General features: G+C 44.5%; 1 protein-coding gene across 1 annotated transcript in view; it reads right to left on the reverse strand.

Moving 5' to 3' along the window:
* Positions 1–24,175, reverse strand: part of LOC124795860 (protein nervous wreck) — a 737,145-nt gene that overhangs the window by 9,374 nt on the left and 703,596 nt on the right. The window contains exons 18-19 of the mRNA XM_047259941.1: positions 16,029–16,146; positions 4,621–4,719 (exon numbers count right to left, since the gene is read on the reverse strand). Of these exons, the coding sequence (XP_047115897.1) occupies positions 4,621–4,719; positions 16,029–16,146 (217 nt within the window). The remainder of the gene's footprint in view (positions 1–4,620; positions 4,720–16,028; positions 16,147–24,175) is intronic.

The following is a 24,175-nucleotide window of genomic DNA, read 5'->3' on the forward strand; positions in this document are numbered from 1 at the left end:
AGGAAACCAGATAGCGCTATAGTAGGCCCGCTAGATGGCGCTGCCATAGGTGAAACGGATATCAACTGCGTTTTTTTTTAAATAGGAACCCCCGCATTTTATTACATATTCGTGTAGTACGTAAAGAAATATGAATGTTTTAGTTGGACCACGTTTTTCGCTTTGTGACAGATGGCGCTGTAATAGACACAAACATATGGCTCTCAATTTTAGACGAACAGTTGGTAACAGGTAGGTCTTTTTAATTAAAATACAGAACGTAGGTACGTTTGAACATTTTATTTCGGTTGTTCAAATGTGATACATGTACCTTTGTGAACTTATCATTTCTGAGAACGCATGTTGTTACAGCGTGGTTACCTGTAAATACAACATTAATGCAATAAATGCTCAAAATGATGTCCGTCAACCTGAATGCATTTGGCAATACGTGTAGCGACATTCCTCTCAACAGCGAGTAGTTCGCCTTCCGTAATGTTCGCATATGCACTGATAATGCGCTGGCGCACGTTATCAGGCGTTATCGGTGGATCACGATAGCAAATATCCTTCAACTTTCCCCACACGAAGAAATCCGGGGACGTCAGATCCGGTGAACGTGCGGGCAGTGGTATGGTGCCTCGACGACCAATCCACCTCTGTCATGAAATATGCTATTCAATACCGCTTCAAGTGCACGCAAGCTATGTGCCGGACATCCATAATGTTGGAAGTGCATCGCCATTCTGTCACGCAGTGAAACTTCTTGTAGTAACATCGGTAGTACATTACGTAAGAAACCAGTATACATTGCACCATTCAGATTGCTATCGATAAAATGGGGGCCAGATATCCTTCCTCCCATAATGCCGCACCATACATTAACCCGCCAAGGTCGCTGATGTTCCACTTGTCGCAGCTATCGTGGATTTTCTGTTGCCCAATAGTGCATATTATGCCGGTTTACGTTACCGCTGTTGATGAATGACGCTTCGTCGCTAAATAGAACGCGTGCAAACATCTGTCATCGTCCCGTAATTTCTCTTGTGCCCAGCGGTAGAACTGTACACGACGTTCAAAGTCGTCGCCATGCAATTCCTGGTGCATAGAAATATGGTACGGGTGCAATCGATGTTGATGTAACATTCTCAACAACGATGTTTTTGAGATTCCTGATTCTCGCACTATATGTCTGCTACTGACGTGCGGATTAGCCGCGACAGCAGCTAAAACACCTACTTGGGCATCATCATTTGTTGCAGGTCGTGGTTGACGTTTCACATGTGGATGAACACTTGCTGTTCCTTAAATAACGTAACTATCCGGCGAACGGTCCGGACACTTGGATGATGTCATCCAGGATACCGAGCAGCATACATAGCACACGCTCGTTGGGCATTTTGATCACAATAGCCATACATCAACACGATATCGACCTTTTCCGCAATTGGTAAACGGTCCATTTTAACAGGGGTAATGTATCACGAAGCAAATACCGTCCGCATTGGCGAAATGCTACGTGATGCCACGTACTTTTACGTTTGTGACTACTACAGTGCCATCTACCACAAAGCGAGAAAAGTGGTCCAACTAAAACATCCGTATTTCTTTACGTACTACACGAATATGTAATAAGAAGTGGGGGTTCCTATTTTAAAAAACGCAGTTGATATCCGTTTTGCCTATGGCAGCGCCATCTAGCGGGCCAACTATAGCGCCATCTGGTTCTCCCTTCAAGCTAGACGAGTTTTGTTCTTTGTAGTTTTTTCGTTTGATGCTTATTTCGTGAGATATTTGTCCCGGTCACTATTAATGGACCACCATTTTCTTGGATGGAACTACGCGAAGATTGTAGCTGTGACTAACTTGAAGAGGCTGAGGGCACGTAAATACACTGGTGCGACGGAAGTAACTTTCGCATGACGTGTCACTTCCAAGTAAAATAGCTAGGTGAAACATGGACCCTACAAAGAAATAACTGCTACAATATAGCACAGTACATTACAACAGGTAACTGAAAGAAACGGGCAATGAGTCGAACAGAAACGACACTTTTATTGAAATACAATAATTATATTGAAGTTACCGCGATTTGTGATGGTTCCCCTATACATGGGGACATGGTTCTTAATAGAGTGTGTGGTCAGCACGGACGGCAATGGGTACACCGCAAAGCGTTCCCTTGCTGGCCACAAGGTTACTGAGGAATTCTTGTGGTGGGGCGTTCCATGACTCCACCAGCGAGACTGACAGCTGGTGGATGTTCGCTGGTGCTTGTGGACATGCTGCGCTATGTCCTTCCAAAGAATCCCACACGTGTTCGACGAGGTTTAAGTGGGGGAACGGACAGGCTAGGCGATTCGCCGAATATTCTCTCCTTCCAACAGCTCCTTCATCCGCGTTGTTAAATCCAGTCGCATAAACATAAACATGATTTCAGGCGGAATGCACCCCTGCAAAGATACACGGTGTGTAAAGTTGGTCGGTAAGAGTACCGTGGTCAACGTTCTGCAGGTCAGTACATCCATGCAACATTATGTCACATATTGTAGTACCTCGACCACCAAAGTGATCATGTTGGACAATGCTGGACGTCCCCTCATACGACGAAAGGAGGAAACACGTAGCGCTCCCAGGAAAAATGTGTGTTCCGCAAGACCAGAATCGTGGAACAGTTTTTTGAGTTTCGTAATGTCTTCTCCGCCAAATTCGTGCGATATGAACCCGATGGAACGCATGAGGGATGCAATTGGCCTTCTGCATCCACCAATCACCGCCTGTAATTTACGGGAATTGTGTTACCTTTGCGTAGACATCTGATACCAAATATCTCCGGTAACATAGAAAAGACTTCTCGACTTTATGCCACGCAGAAGAATGGCTGTTGTATTGTGGCCCAACAAGCTATTTCACATGTGGTCATAACGTTTTAGCTCATCTCTGTAAACAGGTAATTAGTTGATCACGTTTGTTTAAGTCAACAGTTTGAAATACAATAAACCAGTAGTTTTAAACCAAGCAACGACGGATGCTTGACGCTTGTCGGGAGGCAGGAACGGCAGTTTCAAACGTGGTGCCGGCCCCTAGTGCCAGCTGACGTCACTCCGTCCCGAGCGGAGCAAACGAGATATAGGGACCTGCAACGAACTTGTGACGTCACACTATACGTCTTGCCCGCAACATCTCGCGAACGCCTAGCTCCGTGCAGGGCCTACAGGAAATCAATATTTAATTGAAAAAATACATAGTAAAGGTCTTAATTTATTCGTGTGCTATTGAGAGTTTTCATACATTTAAAAATACAGTGAAGAATTATTAAAATCGTCTGAAATAGTTACTCGTTCCGTGCCAGAGACAGTTGCTGGCACTCGTAAGACCTGTAGTGTCACATGCTGTGACGTATGCGCCACGTCTTGTCTTTCTCGTGGGCCTCGGTCCCACGGCGGGCCGGAAGTGCTATGAGCTGACCAACTTATCTTCCGCACATGCGTCGTTTCGACCCTCTCTGATTGGTGCCAGAGGCTGAAGTCGTGCCTGAATAAGAGGGAAAACCTTCCCTGCCGCAGCAATCAGTGGTTTTACTCCTGGCGACGATGGCGGGGACAGCCATTGAAAGTTCGAGATTTTTATTCGAACTGACGCGGCTTGAGAACCGAGAAGATTTTATTCAGTTTTAAAAGCGTCAGCAGTTTACTTCCATCGAAGTACTTTTCCAGTCGAACTCAAAGCTGAGTACTTTTAGTTGTTGCACAGATGGACATTCCTGTTCTTGCGACATTTGGAACTTATATTTCGATTTCGACATCTGCCTGAAAACGTGTCTGAAATGATGAACAACATCAGACACTATAGTTTCACTAAGTTCTTCACAACACCACCTTGTTCAGTTTAAATCGATTCTGTTCCGCACTTGTTACATTTTGGATATGTTGTGTCCCACGTGGCACTGACACTCCATGCGGTACTGCAGTGTGATTTGCGTTCCCTGCTACGCAGGCGTAAGGCGTGAGACGACGTAAGGCTGAAATTGTAACTCCGGTCTGGCCAACGGAGAGCGACGACTTTGGCGCCCTACGTTGCATTGCCTGTCGCGTGGCCGGACATAGTGCGTTGGTAGGTATCATTCCACCCGCCGGGTATTTATATGGGCGACATGACCCGACGGGTAGAATCGGCTGGATACGCAGTCGGCGGGTCTACTTTCGGAGCCAAGTCACAGCCCCGAGTAACAATCAGGACCAGTAGACGACAGTCTGCAACCAGTCTTTGACGGCCACCATTCTTCCACGAATTCATTGCTTCTCGACTGGACTTTGAAGAATTTTACGGGAGTGTCTACCGACCGAATTAGGACTTTGATTCAGTGTGATACTTGTGATCGTGTAAACTTTGAAGCTGAGCAGTCATTCAGCATGTGCGTTAGTCGCACCCACATAGGTAGTACTGATATAATCACTTTCACACTCGTTAAATATTACAGTACGCCATGCCAAGCAAACCTCGTTGCCAAAATGTACCCTACAAAAGAGCACAACACAGCCGAAGTCTTCTGGAATTCCTAGCACGTAACAATAATAGGTACCACGGGCGCGTTGTGTGTAAAAAGTTGCGCCAGGAGCGGACGACCTTTGCCGGCCTTACCTCCAATGGTCTCAGGTCCCGTGACGATAGAGGGCGGGCCTCCAGAGAACTGCGACCCGTACTGCTGGTGCTGTGCTCCCGTCATCTGCATGGAGAACGCTGAAACACCAGGAGCTTTTAAGGAACACGTCTGGAAATAGATGATACAACTATGGTGTGAAAGTTAAAGGCATTTGGAGATACACTACTGGCCATTAAAATTGCTACACCACGAAGATGACGTGCTACAGACGCGAAATTTAACCGACAGGAAGAAGATGCTGTGATATGCAAATGATTAGCTTTTCAGAGCATTCATACAAGTTTGGCGCCGGTGCCGAGACCTATAACGTGCTGACAAGAGGAAAGTTTCCAACCGATTTCTCATACACAAACAGCAGTTGACCGGCCTTGCCTGGTGAAACGTTGTTGTAATGCCTCGTGTAAGGAGGAGAAATGGGTACCATCACGTTTCCGACTTTGATAAAGGTCGGCTTGTAGCCTATCGCTATGCGGTTTATCGTATCGCGATTTTTGCTGCTCCCGTTGGTCGATATCCAATGACTGTTAGCAGAATATGGAATCGGTGGGTTCAGGAGAGTAATACGGAACGCCGTGCTGGATCCCAACGGCCTCGTATCACTAGCAGTCGAGATGACAATCATCTTATCCGCATGGCTGTAACGGATCGATTCCTGAGTCAACAGATGGGGACGTTTGCAAGACGACAACCATCTGCACGGACAGTTCGACGACGTTTGCAGCAGCATGGACTATCAGCTCGGAGACCATGGTTGCGGTTACCCTTGACGCTGCATCACAGACAGGAGCGCCTGCAATGGTGTACTCAACCTGTGTGCACGAATGGCAAAACGTCATCTTTCGGATAAATCCAGGTTCTGTTTACAGCATCATGATGGTCACATCCGTGTTTGGTGACATCACGGTGAACGCACATTCGAAGCATGTATTCGTCATCGCCATACTGGCGTATCACCCGGCGTGATGGTATGGGGTGCCGTTGGTTACACGTCTCGGTCACATCTTGTTCGCATTTACGGCGCTTTGAAAAGTGGACGTTACATTTCAGATGTGTTACGACCCGTGGCTCTACCCTTCATTCGATCCCTGCGAAACCCTAAATTTCAGCAGGATAATGCACGACCTCATGTTGCAGGTCCTGTACGGGCCTTTCTGGATACAAAAAATGTTCGACTGCTGCCCTGGCCAGCACATTTCCAGATCTCTCACCAACTGAAAACGTCTGGTCAATGGTGGTCGAGCAACTGGCTCGTCACAATACGCCAGTCACTACTCTTGATGAAATGTGGTATCGTGTTGAAGCTGCATGGGCAGCTGTACGTGTCCGCGCCATCCAAGCTCTGTTTGACTCATTGCCCAGGCGTATCAAGGCCGTTATTACGGCCAGAGGTGGTTGTCCTGGGTACTGATTTCTCAGGATCTATGCACCCAAATTGCGTGAAAATATAATAACATGTCAGTTCTAGTATAATATATCTGTCCAATGAATATCCGTTTATCATCTGCATTTCTTCTTGGTGTAGCAATTTTAATGGCTAGTAGTGTAGGCCTGCTGCTTAGGATGTACAAGATTTCGATCACAACCTACCTGTTATGAGCACTAGCAGCTGTCAGCAACAAAGTAATGTCGAAGGACAACACCATTTGTCTTATGAGTATAGTTTGTGTCTGAGCAATAACGGAAAGGAACGTGGCAGTTGTTTCTCTGGGTACCATTTCAACATCAAACCGGGACCCTCCTCACAGAGGGTGCAATGAATAGAAGCCACTAACATATCCCTGATTCCAATGCGTCCGATCAGGTCTCTGAACGTAAGTGGAGACACATAGCGCATGGAAAGAAGAGCGGATGAAACATGAAGGCAGAGAGGCCGGCGGCACATTATGTTGCAACCCGCTCCTCTTAGAAGATTATAGTTTACGTATCTGACAGTCTGTAGACGACACCTATCAGTCGTAATAACCCTCGTTCCTACTCCGCTTTTTCATTGGGCTGTGCCATTTTGATTTGTGTCATGTAGCTGCGTGCTAAGGTAGTGTGGCGCGGAGATTCCAATGTGTAGAAGTACAGGAGAAATTCACCTGCAAACAGGTAAAAAATGTAATTACGTAAACTAACTTTTGACGTAATGATAACCCTGGTCTGGGTGGAACATCTTTGACGAGTAATGAATACGTCCTTGGACCCGATGTCGATTCCGCTCACTACTTTAACTATGAATATTAATCGTCAGTAATATCAGTCATAGATTTCCAGGGTATGTGATTGCTCTCATTCTATCACACGCTTTATCGAATAGGGCGGAAAAGCGGACAGAGGTTCAGGACACTCTCTTCCTCTAGGAGTGGAAAATTGCACCTGTAAAATGGAAGAAGCAACGACGATCAAAGGCATGAGGTTGTAGAAGGCAACTGAAACAGCTCCATTGAAGTCAGTTAATGTATAAACAAAGCCTGTAAGTGAGAAAGTGTCATGATGAGCTCTCCATTGGTAAAAAAATTCTTTATAAGCCACCCATTCGCATTTTCAGGAGTGGACTGTTAATGAAGATGTGGCCATGAGAAAAAGAATGAGTATTCAACTACACGGTAACGTCCCACGTGTCTGAGCGTGGCATTTCAGAGGTCTGGCATGTGGTAGGAAAGTTAGAATTTCGGTAAAGGAAACTGCAAAGGCTCAGCCTAGATGTGGTGGACGTCACTGAAGTTAAATGGAAAGAAGATAAGAATTTCTGCTCAGTCGAGTACGAGGTAATATCAACACCAAGTGAAAATGGTGTAAATCGAATAGGATTCGTTATGAACATACAGTACTCGCAAAGTAGGTGAGAGAGTGAGTTAATTTGAACGATCCAGTGATAAGATTATTCTCATCAGAATCGAAAGCAATCCAATTTAAACAACAATACTGCAGATATACATGCCGACGTCACAAAGTAAGATGATGAGGCAGGGGAAGTATTTGAGCGCACTCAACGAGTAACTCATTATGTAAAGCGATATGATAATATAATAATCACGAAGGATTGGAGCGTTGCAGTAGGGCGCGGAACAGAAAGTGGAATTACACAAGAATATGAGCTAGGTAGTAGAATGAGAATGGAGTAAGGCTCATAAAGTTCTGCAGTAAACTTAAGCTAAGAACAGGAATAGAAAGAGACCTGGGGACACGAGTAGATACAAGCTAGAATACACCATGGTGATACAGAGATTTTGAAATCAGGTACTGGATTGTAAGGGAAATCTAGGAACAGATATAGATCCAGACCACAACTTAGTAATCATGGAATGTAGGCCTAAGTTTAAGAGAATCGTCGCAGGATGTATCAACGTGCAAAGAAATGGGATACTGAGGAATGATGATGTGGATTTTAAGTTCTTTAAGGCCGTAGATAGTTATAAAGAGGAAACAAACAGGAATCAGGTCGTTGTAAGAGGATATGAAGTGAGAGTAGACGGAAGAAAGGCGAAAGTATCGTCTACAAGCTCAAAATAAAGTTACTCCGGCGATAGAAGTGGTAGAGGCAAACTACGGGTGCGCAAAGGAAGTACTGTTCCCATGCGCAGATCTATGTAATGCTCATTCACTAGACTTAACCTTCAGTGGTGTGAGTACAATCTACAGATATGTGGAAAACGTTTAACAACGTATTTTACAGTACTCAACAAAATTTATTTAATTTGGATTCGGAAACATATGTTTGATAATTAATAAATGGTGAAAAATAATACTACAAGAATAAAAACGGAAGTCAAAATCTCCTTTACTGGATAGCATTTCCATTAGCATTATGAGTCCCTGAAGTCTTCTCGTAGCAATGAAAAGAAGAAAGATGCACTATTTAACCGAAGGAAGTAATAATGATGCGAGCGAACTGGCGCAAAAATGCATTGCACCAGAGGCAGATAACATACGTGTACATCTAAAAAATGGAGTATCGTTTATCACTGCATCATGGCAAGTTTACACTATTGTAGGAGAAATGCAAATGAAAGATAAGTGAATGCCAAAATCAAACTCCAGAAATTTCTCCTGTCTAAGTTCTATGGATTGCCCTTATTAATTAAATTCTTCATCACAAGCTTCCTCAGATAGGAATTCGTGGATTATAAATTCTAAGCAGCTTTCCTATGGGAGTTGTTGCTTAATTTTAGAAAGAAGAGTAGAATTAAACGTCTAGTCGACAAAAGAGGTCATTGGAGACGGGGCACAAGCTCGGATTAGGGAAGAACGAGTAAGGATAACGGCCGCGCCCTTTTCAAACGAACCATCCCGGCATTTGTCTTACGTGATTTAGGGAGTTCAGAGGAAACCCGAATCCGGATGTCCGGACAGGATTTGAACCGTCGTCAGTCCCAATTCGAGTCAAGTGTGCTAACTACTGAGCCATCTCGCTCGGTAGTTCACCATCGGTATAAAAACTACTTGCCTCAGAATCATGTGTGTTTTACTAGTATTTGAAGATGACTGTGCTGAAACTTGTAATTAATAAAGAAAAACGGGAAAATGCGAGTACACTGGAGTTAGACAAAAAATACAAACACTTGAAATAAAGACAGAATTTGATTAGTTAGCTCTTGGACCTCGTTTAACAAGAAGAATTATTGCTCGGATCCGTCGTGGGTGGATTAATAAACTAGAACTCGTTCACAACAATAGTACCCACTACTCTTACGAAAATGTCACTGATTCATTAAGTATCCACTGGCCTTGGAGGGGTGGCAGACGGCGCAGCTTGTCTTCTGAAACACCTCATAAAGATTATGTTCAGATGAGGTGGCTGAGGTGGCCACAAGAGGTGTTTAGCTTCATCACAGTGTCCGTTAAACCAATTTTGGGCAGTTCCAAACGTGTGAATGGATGCGCTATCGTCTGTATACACAGGTATTTCGCCGAGAAACACAGTGTGTAGATGGTTGCTCAGAGCAACCTGTTTCCCTCCCATACTGGGCACCAAGGTACAGCACCGCGCCCCAACAGTGTCACTGAACCGTTCAAAGCACATCACAAGAGGACTGAGAAAGCCATCGTACAACAGGATTCTGTTAGCGTTGCCCAAACGTAGTGACCTCCACTGGCCACGACAATTCTTCTGTGCAGATGACAGTGTTGTGTCGTAGGTATGGTTTTGAAATAGATATTCTATCACGAATGTTTGAGGCACACAGTTCATAATGGATAGTTTTTGATGATTTATTTCCGTGTAAATATTTGTTCATGTTACATGTTGCCTGGGATTCTGTCGATTGTGCTTAATGGCTACAATCTGCTTCAAAATTCTTCGAACTCCGGCCTCTGTTCTGCTAGGCATATCTTTCCCGGTGCTGTAATAACAATCGACACGCTACTTCTCAAGCTACCAATGAACTCACTGCAGTACAGGCCCCAACTCCTGTTCCGAAAATCGAAAGATCAGTCATAAAATTTCAAAACTGCAATATATTTCACGTCGAACAGCTATTCCTGCTAGCCGGGGCTGACGTGTGAACATTCTCAATAGCTATGTGGTACGAATCAACAGATGAGAGCGGAGTATGTTACTTGTTTCTTTCATGTACTGTCATTAGACAGATGTTCACATTTATTATCAGTGTAAATGTGAATGACGGCATAGCGAGTACCTGAAAATAGTGATAACTCTATGTATAAGACTCTAAGATAACGAATAAAATTGAGGTGTGTTTAATTCCTGAAAGAAGACGCAACAGAAACGGATTTGATTTGCGTGAGATACTCTGCTGTTGATACGCAGAACTTTTGACAGAAGTAAAGTTAGAGACGAAATCCTTTAAAACTGATTAGAGACGATGGCACAGGCTAAATTCAATGTCTACTGGGCACACAAGATCTTCTCTGAGCCACGTATTCGATTACGTGAGTGTGGGAAGCTTAAGGTGCCAGTGTGGCCTCAAGGATCACACAAAAATGACATTATTTAGCGTAAAGATCTGATGGCGTTAAGTAGTGCCAGCCAAACATAGCAAAGAAGAGTGTGTAACTTGGAACACTTTTCAGACTTTCGTCTCTAGCCGGATCCGTAGTAGAAGTTTAATATATCTTCTTATGTCATTTTTAAATCTCAGCATTCAATTATTGCATGCTGCGAACATTTTCTGAAATAAAAATCAGACCGAAATTGTAATATTTTTCCAAATGTCAAAAAAGTGTTCCAAAGTAAAACATGGTCATATACTTAAGAATATATATTCTTTTGGAATTTAAAAGTGTTGCTATCAAGAAAATTTTGTCAATACTGTATTCAGTACTCTATCTGCGACATTATTACTCGACCGCATGCCAGTTATCACTACGTGAAATCAAAATAAGAAGAAATACACTACTGGCCATTAAAATTGCTACACCAAGAAGAAATGCAGATGATAAACGGGTATTCACTGGACAAATATATTAAACTAGAAATGACATGTGATTACAGTCCCACGCAATTTGGGTGCATAGATCCTGAGAAATCTGTCCCCAGAACAGCCACCTCTGGGCGTAATAACGGCCTTGATACGCCTGGGCATTGAGTCAAACAGAGCTTGGATGGCGTGTACAGGTACAGCTGCCCATGCAGCTTCAACACGATACCACAGTTCATCAAGAGTAGTGACTGGCGTATTGTGACGAGCCAGTTGCTCGGCCACCTTTGACCAGACGTTTTCAATTGCTGAGAGATCTGGAGAATGTGCTGGCCAGGGCAGCACATTTACTGCCCTGAGAGAGAGCAGATAGTAGAGGCAGAGTGAGTGGGAGGTTGCTCTCTAGTGGGAAGGAAAAAACATCAGAAAAGCGTGCCGAGAGAAAGAGAGACGGGGCAGAGCCGTGAAAAAGACGTCCTTTTAATGAGAAGGAACGCTTGGGGGTCACAAACGATGGTCACGTGCTGCGCCGGGGACGTTTCCCACCGAAACCTGATACACGTTTCCGTTTGGCAGAGTGCTAAGGATGTGAAGGGGATAAGAAAATTTCCAGAAAATCTTATGGAAGGAGTAAGGTCCACGTGATTGGCTGGTAGGTTCCTGACCCATGTAGTAGGAGATAATGTTTTTGTAACAGACATGGATTCACCGTCTGAGCGCAAATGACGACACTCCGTGTCCAGGAGGGAGTGGACAAACACTTACCCGTTGGGGTATCGATCGAGGTCACGTCCTTGCCGGAATCGATCGAAGATAGTTACCTCTGGGAACCGACCTAGTGACTGAAATGGCGAGAGCCACAGTGGAGAATCTGGCGGTTAAAATTCGTGAATTGCTTTCGACATAGGAAGGGTGTGAAGTCGGTTCCTCCGTGACAGAGTTATTATTCCGCTCACTCGAGTGACGATTCTTTACCTCCCTGTGGAGTCTGACACACAATGAAGTGCTTCTTTGTGGGAAGATGATTGACTCGAATTTCTGTTTGTGGCTGGCTAGTGAGCAGACAGAAATCTTGACTGGCGTTCTGTCTTCTAACGAGGTAATTTCAGGCCTAGGAGTTCGCGGACGGCATATTGCGTCGACTGTGTAGGCAGAGAATTCCAGGTACGCCACGTGCGTCACCTGCACAGACGCCAACGCCCCAGCAGGCAGATCACTAGTGATGTAAAACTGCTATCTGTACTTGACCAGGTGATATGCGCACTCCAGTTCAACGGATAGAGAAACACTAGCAGCAAATGTGTTGAGTTTCATCTTCTTATCCACTGAGCGTTTTCTGAAAGTGTCACTCAAGGTGTAGGACTTCCGCTTCTCACCGCTAATCAGTATGAGCCGTCTTGTGTCCGTCTAATAAGGGGGGGACTAAATCTGAAGAAAGTAAAACATATGTTCTGCCAATTTCGAAATTACATTTAGGGCAGAATCTGACATCGTGTACTTTATATTTATACAACTTTTTGCACTGTACCTGCTTTTTGAAAATAAACGATTTACAGTATCCACTTTGTGATTCATTCTACTCGCATCGCGATAGGAACGGCTGGTTTGATGTGTTAAAGTGAAATGAAGCAGAATCACAACAGAATACCTCGTTTTATGGAAATCCCTAGGAATAGGTTATTACTGCAGGCGTGAGAATTTCATTCTGGAGACAACATTAGGGAACCACACATGCACACGTTATATACTGAAGCGCCAAAGAAACTGGTATAGGCATGCGTATTCAAGTACACAGATAAGTAAACAGGCAGAGTACGGCGTTGCGATCGGCAACACTTGTGTAAGTCAACAAGATGTTAGGTCGCTTCTGCTGCTACAAGGACAGATTATCAAGATTTACCTTAGTTTGAACTTGGTGTTATAGTCGGCGCACGAGGGATGGGACACAGCATATCCAAGGTAGAGATGAAGAAGGGATTCTCTCGTGCGACCATTTTACTAGTGTACTGTGAATATCAGTTATCAGATAGAACATGAAATCTTCGACATCGCTGTGGTCGGAAAAAGATCCTGCAAGAACGGGACCAACGACGACTGAAGAGAATCGTTCAACGTGACAGAGCAACCCTTCCGAAAAGTGCTGTAGATTTCAATGCTGGGCCATCAACAAGTGTCAGCGTGCGAATCATTCAACCAAACATCATTGATGTGGGCTTTCGGAGCCAAAGGCCCATTCGTGTTCCCTTGATGACTGCACGACACAAAGCTCTACGCCTCGCCTGCGTCTGTCAACACCGACAATGAACTGTTGATGACTGCGAACATGTTGCCTTTTCGGATGAATCTCGTTTCAAGTTGTATCGAGAGGATGGACGTGTACGGGTATGGAGACAACCTCATGCAGCCAAGGACCCTGCATTTCAGCAAAGGACTATTCAAGTTGGTGGAGGCTCTGTAATGGTGAGGTGCGCGTGCAGTTGGAGTGATATGGGACCCCTGAAAAGTCTAAGATACGACTGTGACAGGTGACACGAACGTAAGCATCCTGTCTGATCACCTGCATCCATTCACGTCCATTGTGGATTCCGACGGACTTGGGCAGTTCCAGCAGGACGATGCGACACACCACACGTCCAGAATTGCTATACAGTGGCTTCAGAAACACCCTTCTGAATTTAAAAGCTTCTGCTGGACACCAAACTCCCCAGACATGATCATTATCGAGCAACGTGTTGTTCAGAAGAGATCTCCACCCCGTCGTATTCTTATGGATTTATAGACAGACCTAAAGGATTCATGGTGTCAATTCCCTCCAGCACTACTTCAGGCAATATCCGAGTCCATACCACGTCATGCTGCGGCACTTCTGTGTGCTCGCAGGGGACCTACACGATATTAGGCAGGTGTGCCAGTTTCTTTGGCTCTACAGTATGCATTACAAACGCCACCGAGTTTACACATTAGAGAAACTCAGTTCATTTGGAAATATCACATTTTCCACGGTAGAAGACTTTCTTCTATTTGAAGGTACGGGATGGTGAACGACGGGTGAAGTATGACTTAACTGTCCTCTAGTTATATAATTAGTTTTAAAAATGTATAGAAATTTATTGTGCGCAAAATTCTGTAACTGAAGGATTCGTAATAGCTTCCAAACACATCCAACAGATCAGAGTATGTGACGGTACGTCACATAAATATTTACATTTTTATCAGTTGTAAGCAGTGAACAATACTGTGAAGTGTTAAGGGTGAACTAAAAATTATTTCTAAACACTTAACGTATTTTATGAACATAATTAGTATAAAAGATACAGTTAATGTTCTTGAAAAAAAACTGATATGCAGCGATAATTTAAAAGTAGTATCTTTATTTAAAACACGTCTACGAAAATAAAAAAGAATCGCAAAGAGACGCGATTGTACGGCCGAGGAGGACGGACGTACTTTATGGTACACACACTGTTTTGTTTCGCGATACGGAAGGCAGCCATTGAGCGGCTACACATATTTTATGTAAGTTATTCTGTATTCTGCTAAATAAACTAATTATTGTTGTCACAAAATGAATTTCTTTGTAACAGTTGTCACCTCAAATGGTCGCAGCGGCTAATTATTTCTAATAAGCATTTTTTTCAGCAATTTGCACTGCAGGAAGCTCATCTTCCGATGCAGCCTCTGGTCGGCCATTAGGCAGCGAAGTATTAATTTATCTTTCAAAGTGTTATCAGTAACTGTAAGTACGAGAGATTTCGTTGTAAGAACCTTTCTAAATTGCAACAGATAATTAATTTAACGTTAAAGTTCATTTCTTAAATTATACAGATTCCATGAGTTCAGTAAGTTTTATCTTGGCCGCTCCACGGCAACAATCGAAATTCTCTCGAGCCTTGCTTTGCAATCAATAAATAGAAATTAACAAAATTACATTCAATTCAGTTAACGGCAACTACATTTTAGACATCACGTTCAAAATATAAAGTTGGCACATGAATAACAGCCGAATAACATTGTGGTAGGAGAAAGTCTGTATGTGCCTGGGCTAGAGGTTCAGGCAATTGTGCTAATGTTCATATTGTAGGTGATTTGACCCACTATTACAGAAATTAATAAAGTTCCTTTCGTTTCAGAAGGACTGTGCAAAAACACTTGCCCATTAGTGTGATTCACATTCATATTAATATTGTCTACAACTTTATAAACTATCTGGCGTGTGCGCCTCCTCCTTCTTGAACGGGACTTAGTTACTGACGCTAGTGGCAGTGTGACACATCTGTGCAGTCAGCATCTTTGGCGCAAGGACGCGGCTCAGTTAAAGATGGCGGCGCCCATGTCACACTCCCTAGCTACTACAGGAGGAGGAGGAGGCGCACACGCCGGACATTTTATAAAGCTATAGGCCATATTAATATGAATGTGAATCACACTAATGGGCAAATGTTTTTGCACAGTCCTTCTGTTTTTTGTGGAGGAGTGCTTAATTTCACTCTAACAAATAATGATACCAACCAAGCTGGAAATGGATGGGTGACTGTAGCAATTGTATGTTACCCAGGAGACAAAGTTTCTAAAGTTGAAGGACTTGAGGCCTTTTATGATAGAGAGATTCATGTGTGTTATTCAAGAACCCATTTCATATTTACTCATGCACGTAAATAAATAATAAATTCGATAAGAAGAGATAATACCCCTGAGAGAAAAAATCATGCTGATAAACAAGTACTTAAATTAGTAAAACTCAATGTATTTACAAATGCTGCACAAAACAAAACCTCATGCCTCGAAACAACAAAAGTAATAGAAATTGACCAAATATGCATATGGAGGCCACCTGTACGCATTTTTTCACATTGTTGTGAAATCGGATGGTAGACTGAAACACCAACTACGACGTGTCATGTGTTCCTAGGTATGTTAGTATCAAGCTAAAACACTCCCGTGTACCAAAACTAGTGTCGTGCTCTCGAGGTGACATCATGTGAAGAGTCTGTCGCCGGTGCAGTTTATCGTGTGTCAGACCTTACCTGAGCTCTCGATTTCTGGCGTGGGCTGCGTGACGACCGTCTGTGGGGCCAGTAGGAAGCTGGGCACGTCCGGCGGCGTGAACACCGGCGGCGCCGAGCTGGGAGCCTCGTCGTCCGCCTGTGGGCAGGATGCGGGCGAGAGCGTTAATACGACACAGCCTGTGGTGTGCGTACTGTAAGACCTTCAGTACACACACCATCAGATTATTTGACTTGTCGCTCGAGCGAAGTAGGAGAATGTCAGCAATATGTCTCGTGGTCTTATCGTGGCGTGTTTATCTTCTGCCGTTAGGTCAGACGATAGAAATGCCACTTGAACGCTTAGAGTAGCAGATTGATGGTGACCAACTTTAAACAGAACTTGATTAATTTTCACACACATTTATTAAAATAATAAAAAGTGTGGACATTATGTCACTTGATTCTGGATGCTGTTTACAATTGACTATCTGAAGTTCCTTTGGTCTTGGTACGTTAATCTTATTCTCACATATCTCTGATACTTGACAAAGTGTCTATACATTTATCTTCATGGCTATGTAAAGGTTTATGATAATCTTCTTAGGTGCAGACTGAAACTTGACTATAAACTGGTACAGAATGGTGCAGACAAATGCAGACTGACTAATCGGTGGTCTGTACACTCGTTATAATACCTTGCGCATTCAAGTATCACTGCACGATTGTGATCCGCAAGGAGAGAAGGTTCTACGTTAGCAGCAATCTCATTGGCTGCGTTACATATTAATACGCGGATTGGCGGAAGCAGAATTAGGTCCGTCTCTAAGGCAGTGCCATCTCATAGTGCGGAGACAGACGAGCGCTGCGCCTGCGCTGTTGTGCTTATCGGGGCGCGCTCTAGTGGGAAAGTTGTGTACGCACTTATTTTTTTTTCCTGTATTGTGATTTCATTCCCCTGTCCCATATGGGCTGGGGAGGGCAGGGCTGTCAGCGGCACAATCGACCACTCTTCAGCCGAGTGACACGACAACTAAAACAACGATAAAATGATACATACATAAGGAGATAAAAAAGGGGAACATAAAACAGAGTAAGGGGAGAAAATGGAGGTAAAAATACACTGACATGGAGACGTTTATTGGGGACAGTTAAAAAAGTCACCATAAAGTTAAAAAACACAGTTGGCGATTCTTAAAACACAGAGAAGACACTGAATGCGCATGCACGGGTTAAAAGTTGGCCACAGTATTAAAAACACTCCGAAACAATACACTTAAAACCCACTTGGAGCAGGCACGACGAAGAATAAAATTACCAGGTGGGACCTGCCGAGGGAAAGGTCAGAGAGGAAGGAAAAGGAGGGGAGAGCATGGGGCAGCAGGGGAAGCGGCGGGATGAAGAGAGGAGGGGCAACTGTGGGTTCACGAAGAGGCAGGAGACACGTGGGGCGGAAGAGGAAAAGGGAAGCCAGGGCAGGAGGGAGCGCAGAGACACTGAAAGCAGGCACAAGAGATGGAGGGGGACTATGTGTACGCGCTGACTACGCGGAACTATGTACACAACACAGCCACACACAGAAACGAGCGGTCGAGTGATATTTTTGGCTGGGAGACGCCAAGGCTACTGTCTAACTTGCGCTTTTTCCAGAAGGGCACGAGCTGGAAACACTTAGCAGGAATTCCAACAAGTGTGGCGACGACAGAGAGTAGAAAAAACTGCCGGGTAGTGGCAGTCAGATGGCCAAGCACACGTGCCGGAGTCCTTGAAACAGGCGCAGCCAAAGGTGTAGCTGAAACATCTGGCGACGGCGCAGTTTCGTCCACTACTGTAACTGACTCGTGGCTGCTTCCATTGCACTAAAAACATTTTTTTTCTGTATTGCAATGATTAAAACTAAAGGACACTTCTAATATTTCGCAGTAACTCACTCTCTTAATTTGAAACGTGACTGGGATAACGTCATTTACTCGCTACGCAGACAACGCTCCTTATTCTTCGCTGCATCTCCACTTTTACGTTCCTGACATAGCTATCCTTTAAGCTTTCTAACGTTTCTGCACCTCCTTAAATAAAACAAAATTTATACACACTGTAATACATAATGGTTCAAATAATTTTTAGGTATGTGGGATGAGGAAACTCATGCCGTTCATGCTCCTTTTTCGATAGCACGCGTTATTCGTGATATCGAATGTGGCTACACAAAACCGCTCAGAAAACAGTTCATGAAGCAACTAACATCAGGAGACTGGATAAAAATCAGCCAGAATTTTGAGATTAAGGCCAGTTTCCCTAGTTGGTAAGGCGGGTGGCAGGTTGAGATTCATTGGGAGAGTCCTTAGAAAATGTAGTCCATCAACAAAGGAAGTGGCTTACAAAACACTCGTTCGACCTATACTTTAGTATTGCTCACCAGTGTGCGATCCGTACCACGTCGGGTTGACAAAGAGAGAAGATCCAAAGAAGAGCGGCGCGTTTCGTCACAGGGTTATTTGGTAAGTGTCATAGCGTTACGGAGATGTTTAGCAAACTCAAGTGGCAGACTCTGCAAGAGAGGCGCTCTGCATCGCGGTGTAGCTTGCTGTCCAGGTTTCGAGAGGGTGCGTTTCTGAATGAGGTATCGAATATATTGCTTCCACCTACTTATACCTCCCGGGGAGATCACGAATGTAAAATTAGAGAGAGTCGAGCACGCACGGAGGCTTTCCGGCAGTCGTTCTTCCCGCGAATCATACGCCAATGGAACAGGAAAGGGAGGTAATGCCAGTGGCACGTAAAGTGCCCTCCTCCACACACCGTTGGGTGGCTTGCGGAGTGTGGATGTGGATGTGCGGATGGATGTAGTTCTGTAGGAGCGACTGATGGAAAACACATTCTGAGTACAGAACATTGAGGATCGTCAAGTGAATTTTTCAGCTACAGGAAGCTCTTTTCGGTTGAGCTAGTAGCCACGGGAGATAGATATTACTGTTTCAGATACAATGTTGTGGGAGGCTACGGGTAAGAAGATGATTCAAAATTGTTCGAAGCAATTGATCTACAGAAAAAAATCTGTAGCGCAAACATTAAATCTGTCACAGTCGAGCCGGCCGGTGTGGCGGTGCGGTTCTAGCCGCTTCAGTCTGGAACCGCGCGACCGCTACGGTCGCAGGTTCGAATCCTGCCTCGGGCATGGATGTGTGTGATGTCCTTAGGTTAGTTAGGTTTAAGTATTTCTAAGTTCTAGGGGACTGATGACCTCAGATGTTAAGTCCCATAGAGCTCAGATCCATTTTTTGTCACAGTCGAAATTTCTTCCGAACTTGGTTCAAATGGGACTTAACAGCTGAGGTAATCAGTCCCCTAGACTTCGGACCACTTAAACGTAACTAATCTGAGCACATCACACACATCCATGCCCGAGGCGGGATTCGAACCTGCGACCGGAGCAGCAGCGCGGTTCCGGACTGAAGCGCCTAGAACCGCCCGGACACAACGGCCGGCTCTTTCGAACTGTCGTACCTCTTCTATTGGCAATTGTGGCTGACGAGGCATTTTTCCTGTGTGAAAACTTGTCATGGTAATTGCTTGCCACAATTACATCTTCATATTTCTCTTTCTATAGTCTGTGCACCGTGTATCATCAATACATGGACAGTTTTGCACTTCCAGAACTAAGAAATCACACTCCAAGTTACACATCACAACTGCGTTCTGGCCTGGAGCGCGCGACAGACTGAACGGCGCGTGAAAAATGCTCGCCTGACCACTGCGGCAGTTGGAATTCCAACAGAGAAACAGGGCGCGGTGCACTTTGGTGCTGGCGACCTCGGAAACGCGCGGCGGGTTGTGCAGCAGCCTCGTGAATTCCAACACTGTGTGTCCACTGTTTTAGACGCTGAAGTTTATTTCTGCTGCGTTTTCTCCAGCTCAAACACCGCTGGAAAAAATTCACGAGAGGCAATACCCTAACTGGTAGTTCGAGCCGCCGAATGGGAAAGAGTTGTAACATTGCTCCCAGAATGACAGCTTTCTCGCATTGTATGATAAGTATCTTGTCACTATGTTGAGTGTAAAGGACTGTAGAGTACACGGTATAAATACGGGGACCCTCTCCTGTCATTGACAAAAATATACTTTTTGCGAAATCTCGAGATTTTTGACCTTCATTATCAACTACAGTATCTGATCGAACGTGTCCCGACACCTATTTACGGGGTGCGTTCGCTCTTCGCTTCTGTGAGCGCCTGAACTCTGCTGGGGACTCTTACAGCGAGGTGCTGTAATGTCTGAGTAGGAATGGCGGCCCATTCTTCCCACAGCGCCGAAACCAGGGAAGTTGGGCGCTGCAGCCCGGAGCGAAGTCGACATTGTAACTCATCCAAAACGTATTCCATTGGGTTTAGGTCTGGGCTTTGGACAGGCCAGTCATTTCACGAATGTTACTGACCATAAATCATTGTCTCACAGATGCTTCTTTGTGTACGATGCGGCATCATGTTGATACAATCATCGTCCTCGGACTGATCCTAGACGGTATGCACTACATAGTGCTGTAGAATGTGTCCATATCCTTCCACATTTAGCGTTTTCCTAAGCGCGTTGAGCGGACCACACCCCAACCACGATAAACACTCCCATGCCGTAAGACCACCACCTCCGTACTTCAATTTTGGCACTACATAGGTAACGTTCTCCAGCCATTCCCCAAACCCGAGTTTTTGCATCGGACTGACACAGGGTACATCGTGATTCTTCACTCCAAATCCCTCGATTCCAGTCATCCACTGTCCAATTGTCTCGTTCTTTACATCACCTCAAGCGTCGCTTAGCCTTAGCTACACTTGCCGGTGACTTGCGTACAACTGCTAGACCATTGTACACATTCTTTTAACTCCCTACACACAGTCATTGTGCTAGATGGAGTCCTGGCAGCAGTTCGGAACTCACGACTGATTGTTTCCGCTGATTTTAAGCATTTTTTACAGCCACCCTCCGCCATAGGCGACGATGCCAGTCCGTCAGTACATGAGGTCTTTCTGGTCAGGTTTAGCAGTGCTTGTTCCTTCCCGTTTACACTTCAAAATCACATCAGCAACAGTCAACTTGGCGAGCTTTAGAGAGCTTAAAATTACCCTGATGGATTAGTCAGTCAAGTGGTATCCAATGCCTAATCCATGTCCGAAATCACTGACCTACTCTGACTGAATCATTCTGCTGTAACTGATTTTCTACTGATAACACAACACACCCCGCCTCCTTTCATATTGGTGGGTATGCCTCTTTTGACATCTAGTGCTCAATCGGTATTACATACGGTGTTTGCGTACATCTGAACGGATAGTTTACAACAAGTTTACTAAATGATAGGAGGTAACACGAAGATTGATATCAATTATTTCTATACGAAAACAAAGATTCACAAACGGCTGGTATGTGAGCGCTAGAAAAGGGGTGAAAATATGTCCTCTCAAGTAAAGTCACAAAACTCTTTTAAATGGTTTTATATAACTAGATAAAACAATACAAAACGGTAGACTAGCATACAAAGACCAACTTGCGTATTTAAGCATTTTACATGAACATCAGTTCAAAAATTATTTACATAAATAGCAAACCTTAATGGCTGTTTCAGTCTCGGCGCAGTCTAAGTGTTCCCATAACTGGTACATAACAGATTTAGCCCACACTTCTCCGCGAGTGTCTTGAGAGATTTTTCCGCTGTGGCCGAGCGCTTCTAGGAGCTTCAGTCCGGAACTGCGCTGCTGCTACGGTCGCAGGTTCGAATCCTGCCTCAGGCATGGATGTGTGTGACGTCCTTAGGTTAGTTAGGTTTAAATAGTTGTACGTTCTAGGGGACTGATGACCTCAGATGTTAAGTCCCATAGTGCTTAGAGTCATTTGAACCTTTTTTTTATTAGTACTACGGCGCGCGACGGCGTTGTAGCCAGTGGGACTGTGGTACCTCCTAAACGAAGCTGCCTTATATGGCAGCAGCAGCAGCAACAGCAGAGTTCTTCCACTTCAACTTCCGACCTGTAACGACCATCGACAGGGTCTGCGGGCCGGAGGACATCGTTTCCACGCCATGGAACCGCTTGGTTTCCTTCTCAGTATTTCAACGGCGCGGGTACTTTCGAGCGATCCAACACGTTAAGGTTGCCTGGTCGGGGTTGTGCAACCATGTATACCTCGCTCCATGTGGCACAGTACTGTGTTGCCTTAGTTACTATCCAGAAAGACTCTGGTCGTGATTCAGAAAACAGCCGATGTTGCTGGCCTAAGACAAGTTGATTGTTGCAAGAGTTATAAGCATGGTGGCTCCAGTTTTGTGGGTTTGCTATATTTAATCAGAGATTAGTTAGCTGATATTTTATGAGACATATTGGATAACTTTCATTAGCTGCGTAGGTAAATGTTGATGGGTGTTTTACCTATGTAAAAATTTGTTCGGTATAATTTTAATGCAATTCATGTCATGGCAGTATTTTCTGTGGTCGGACAGTGAGGGATTGCAAAGCCTAAGTATATTGCTTTGTTGGCTAGCTTTCCTAAAATTGTTGTAACTTGTATTGTCGCACGAGCTATGCCCAGAAAGTAAGTTCCGATCGGTCGTGAAATAGAAACTATAGTGAAAATCCGACATCGCTTTGCCTAGATGTGTTGGGTAGTGTCTCTAGCGTGTGCTCGTCGATGGCGTCACGTTGTGCTTCAGAGTTTTGAGCGTAGAGTGAGCACGTAAAGATGCCTAGAAAATAGTGTCTCCCGCCAAGTATGGGTGCTGCCGAGAGATTTCCCCTGATTTCATGCAACCCCACTTAACGTAACTGCCATGCATTTCCTTCTTCATGACAACTCTCAGCTGCACATTGCAGGGGCAATGAAGAGGATCCTGCAACGGTTTGATCACCCATCATACAGTCGTTGATCTTGCCCTTCCACTCGGTTATTCTGTCGCATTCTCATCAGAAAAGATGTAAGTTGCACCGATCGAGATCGGATCTTTTCTGTTCAGCGCTGTCACCTAGACGGCCTTCAACTTCGGAAAAACTCAGCAAGTTCTTCTTAACTGCACTTTTGTCAAGTGACTTCGTCAGGTGATGAGACTGACACATGTTGTTTTGCGTTTCTGAGTGGTGATTCGCCGGCCGGAGTGGCCGAGCTGTTCTAGGCGCTTCAGTCTGGAACCGCGCGTCCGCTACGGTCGCAGGTTCGAATCCTGCCTCGGGCATGGATATGTGTGTTGTCCTTAGGTTAGTTAGGTTTAAGTAGTTCTAAGTTCTAGGGGAATGATGACCTCAGATGTTAAGTCCCATAGTGCTCAGAGCCATTTGAACCATTTTTTTTTGAGTGGTGATTCTCATTATAACGTTAGGTATAGGAGTCATGTCGAACGGAGAAATTTGCCAAAAGTTTCATTTTTTAAAGGCAACTGCAACAAACTTAGAGAAAGAAGCGGCGGTACTTTTCTGCAGGACTCGCACTTCGTTTTGCAGGACAATGCTCAGGCGCAAATGGCACAAGTCGTGACTGATTTGTTCGATCCATGGGTTGGGAAGTGAAAATAAGAGGCATTTCATGTCATTCGCTTGAGAACCGTTACAGAAATTCGTCGAGCAATAGATACTCCACTCGAACTATTAACACAGCAGGTGCTGCTACGGGTATCCGACGCTGTCAACAGGCTACAGACAAAGTTAGTGACACTTTGAAGGACAGTAAATTTTGAAACATGTATGTATTTGGTGTAAGCAGTAAATAAGTACGCTGTACGCTGCGAAAAACAATAAGACGATCACTTTTTATAAAACCTGTGATTGTCTCCCATTGTGTCGTGTAAGTTTCAAATTTCGCTCAAAGGGTCTACAGCCTTATTCTGTAGCCTCTGCATGTCCATCTTTTTAGCGGTGATGTTTGGTCATTGTAGTAAGTAGATATCTATTAATACCCCTGCTTCTATCACAAGCGAGGTGGATTATTCCTGCACGTCGGTCAGGCGCTTGAAGATGGCGAAACTGGTTGCCTAATAAAATAAGGTTGAAAATGGACGGCTGAAAGGTGTTTAATTTGACATCATTCTTCCGCTGAGGTTCAAAAGCATGGCGCTCTGCGAAAACACCCTCGGCCTCGGTTACGCTTCAAACAGCAAGGCATCGACACATGCGAAAAATAATAAAATACCAACAGCTGTTATTTTGGTTTTACTT

The sequence above is a fragment of the Schistocerca piceifrons genome, chromosome 4 (assembly GCF_021461385.2).
Source record: "Schistocerca piceifrons isolate TAMUIC-IGC-003096 chromosome 4, iqSchPice1.1, whole genome shotgun sequence".
In the NCBI taxonomy this organism is placed as follows: domain Eukaryota; kingdom Metazoa; phylum Arthropoda; class Insecta; order Orthoptera; family Acrididae; genus Schistocerca; species Schistocerca piceifrons.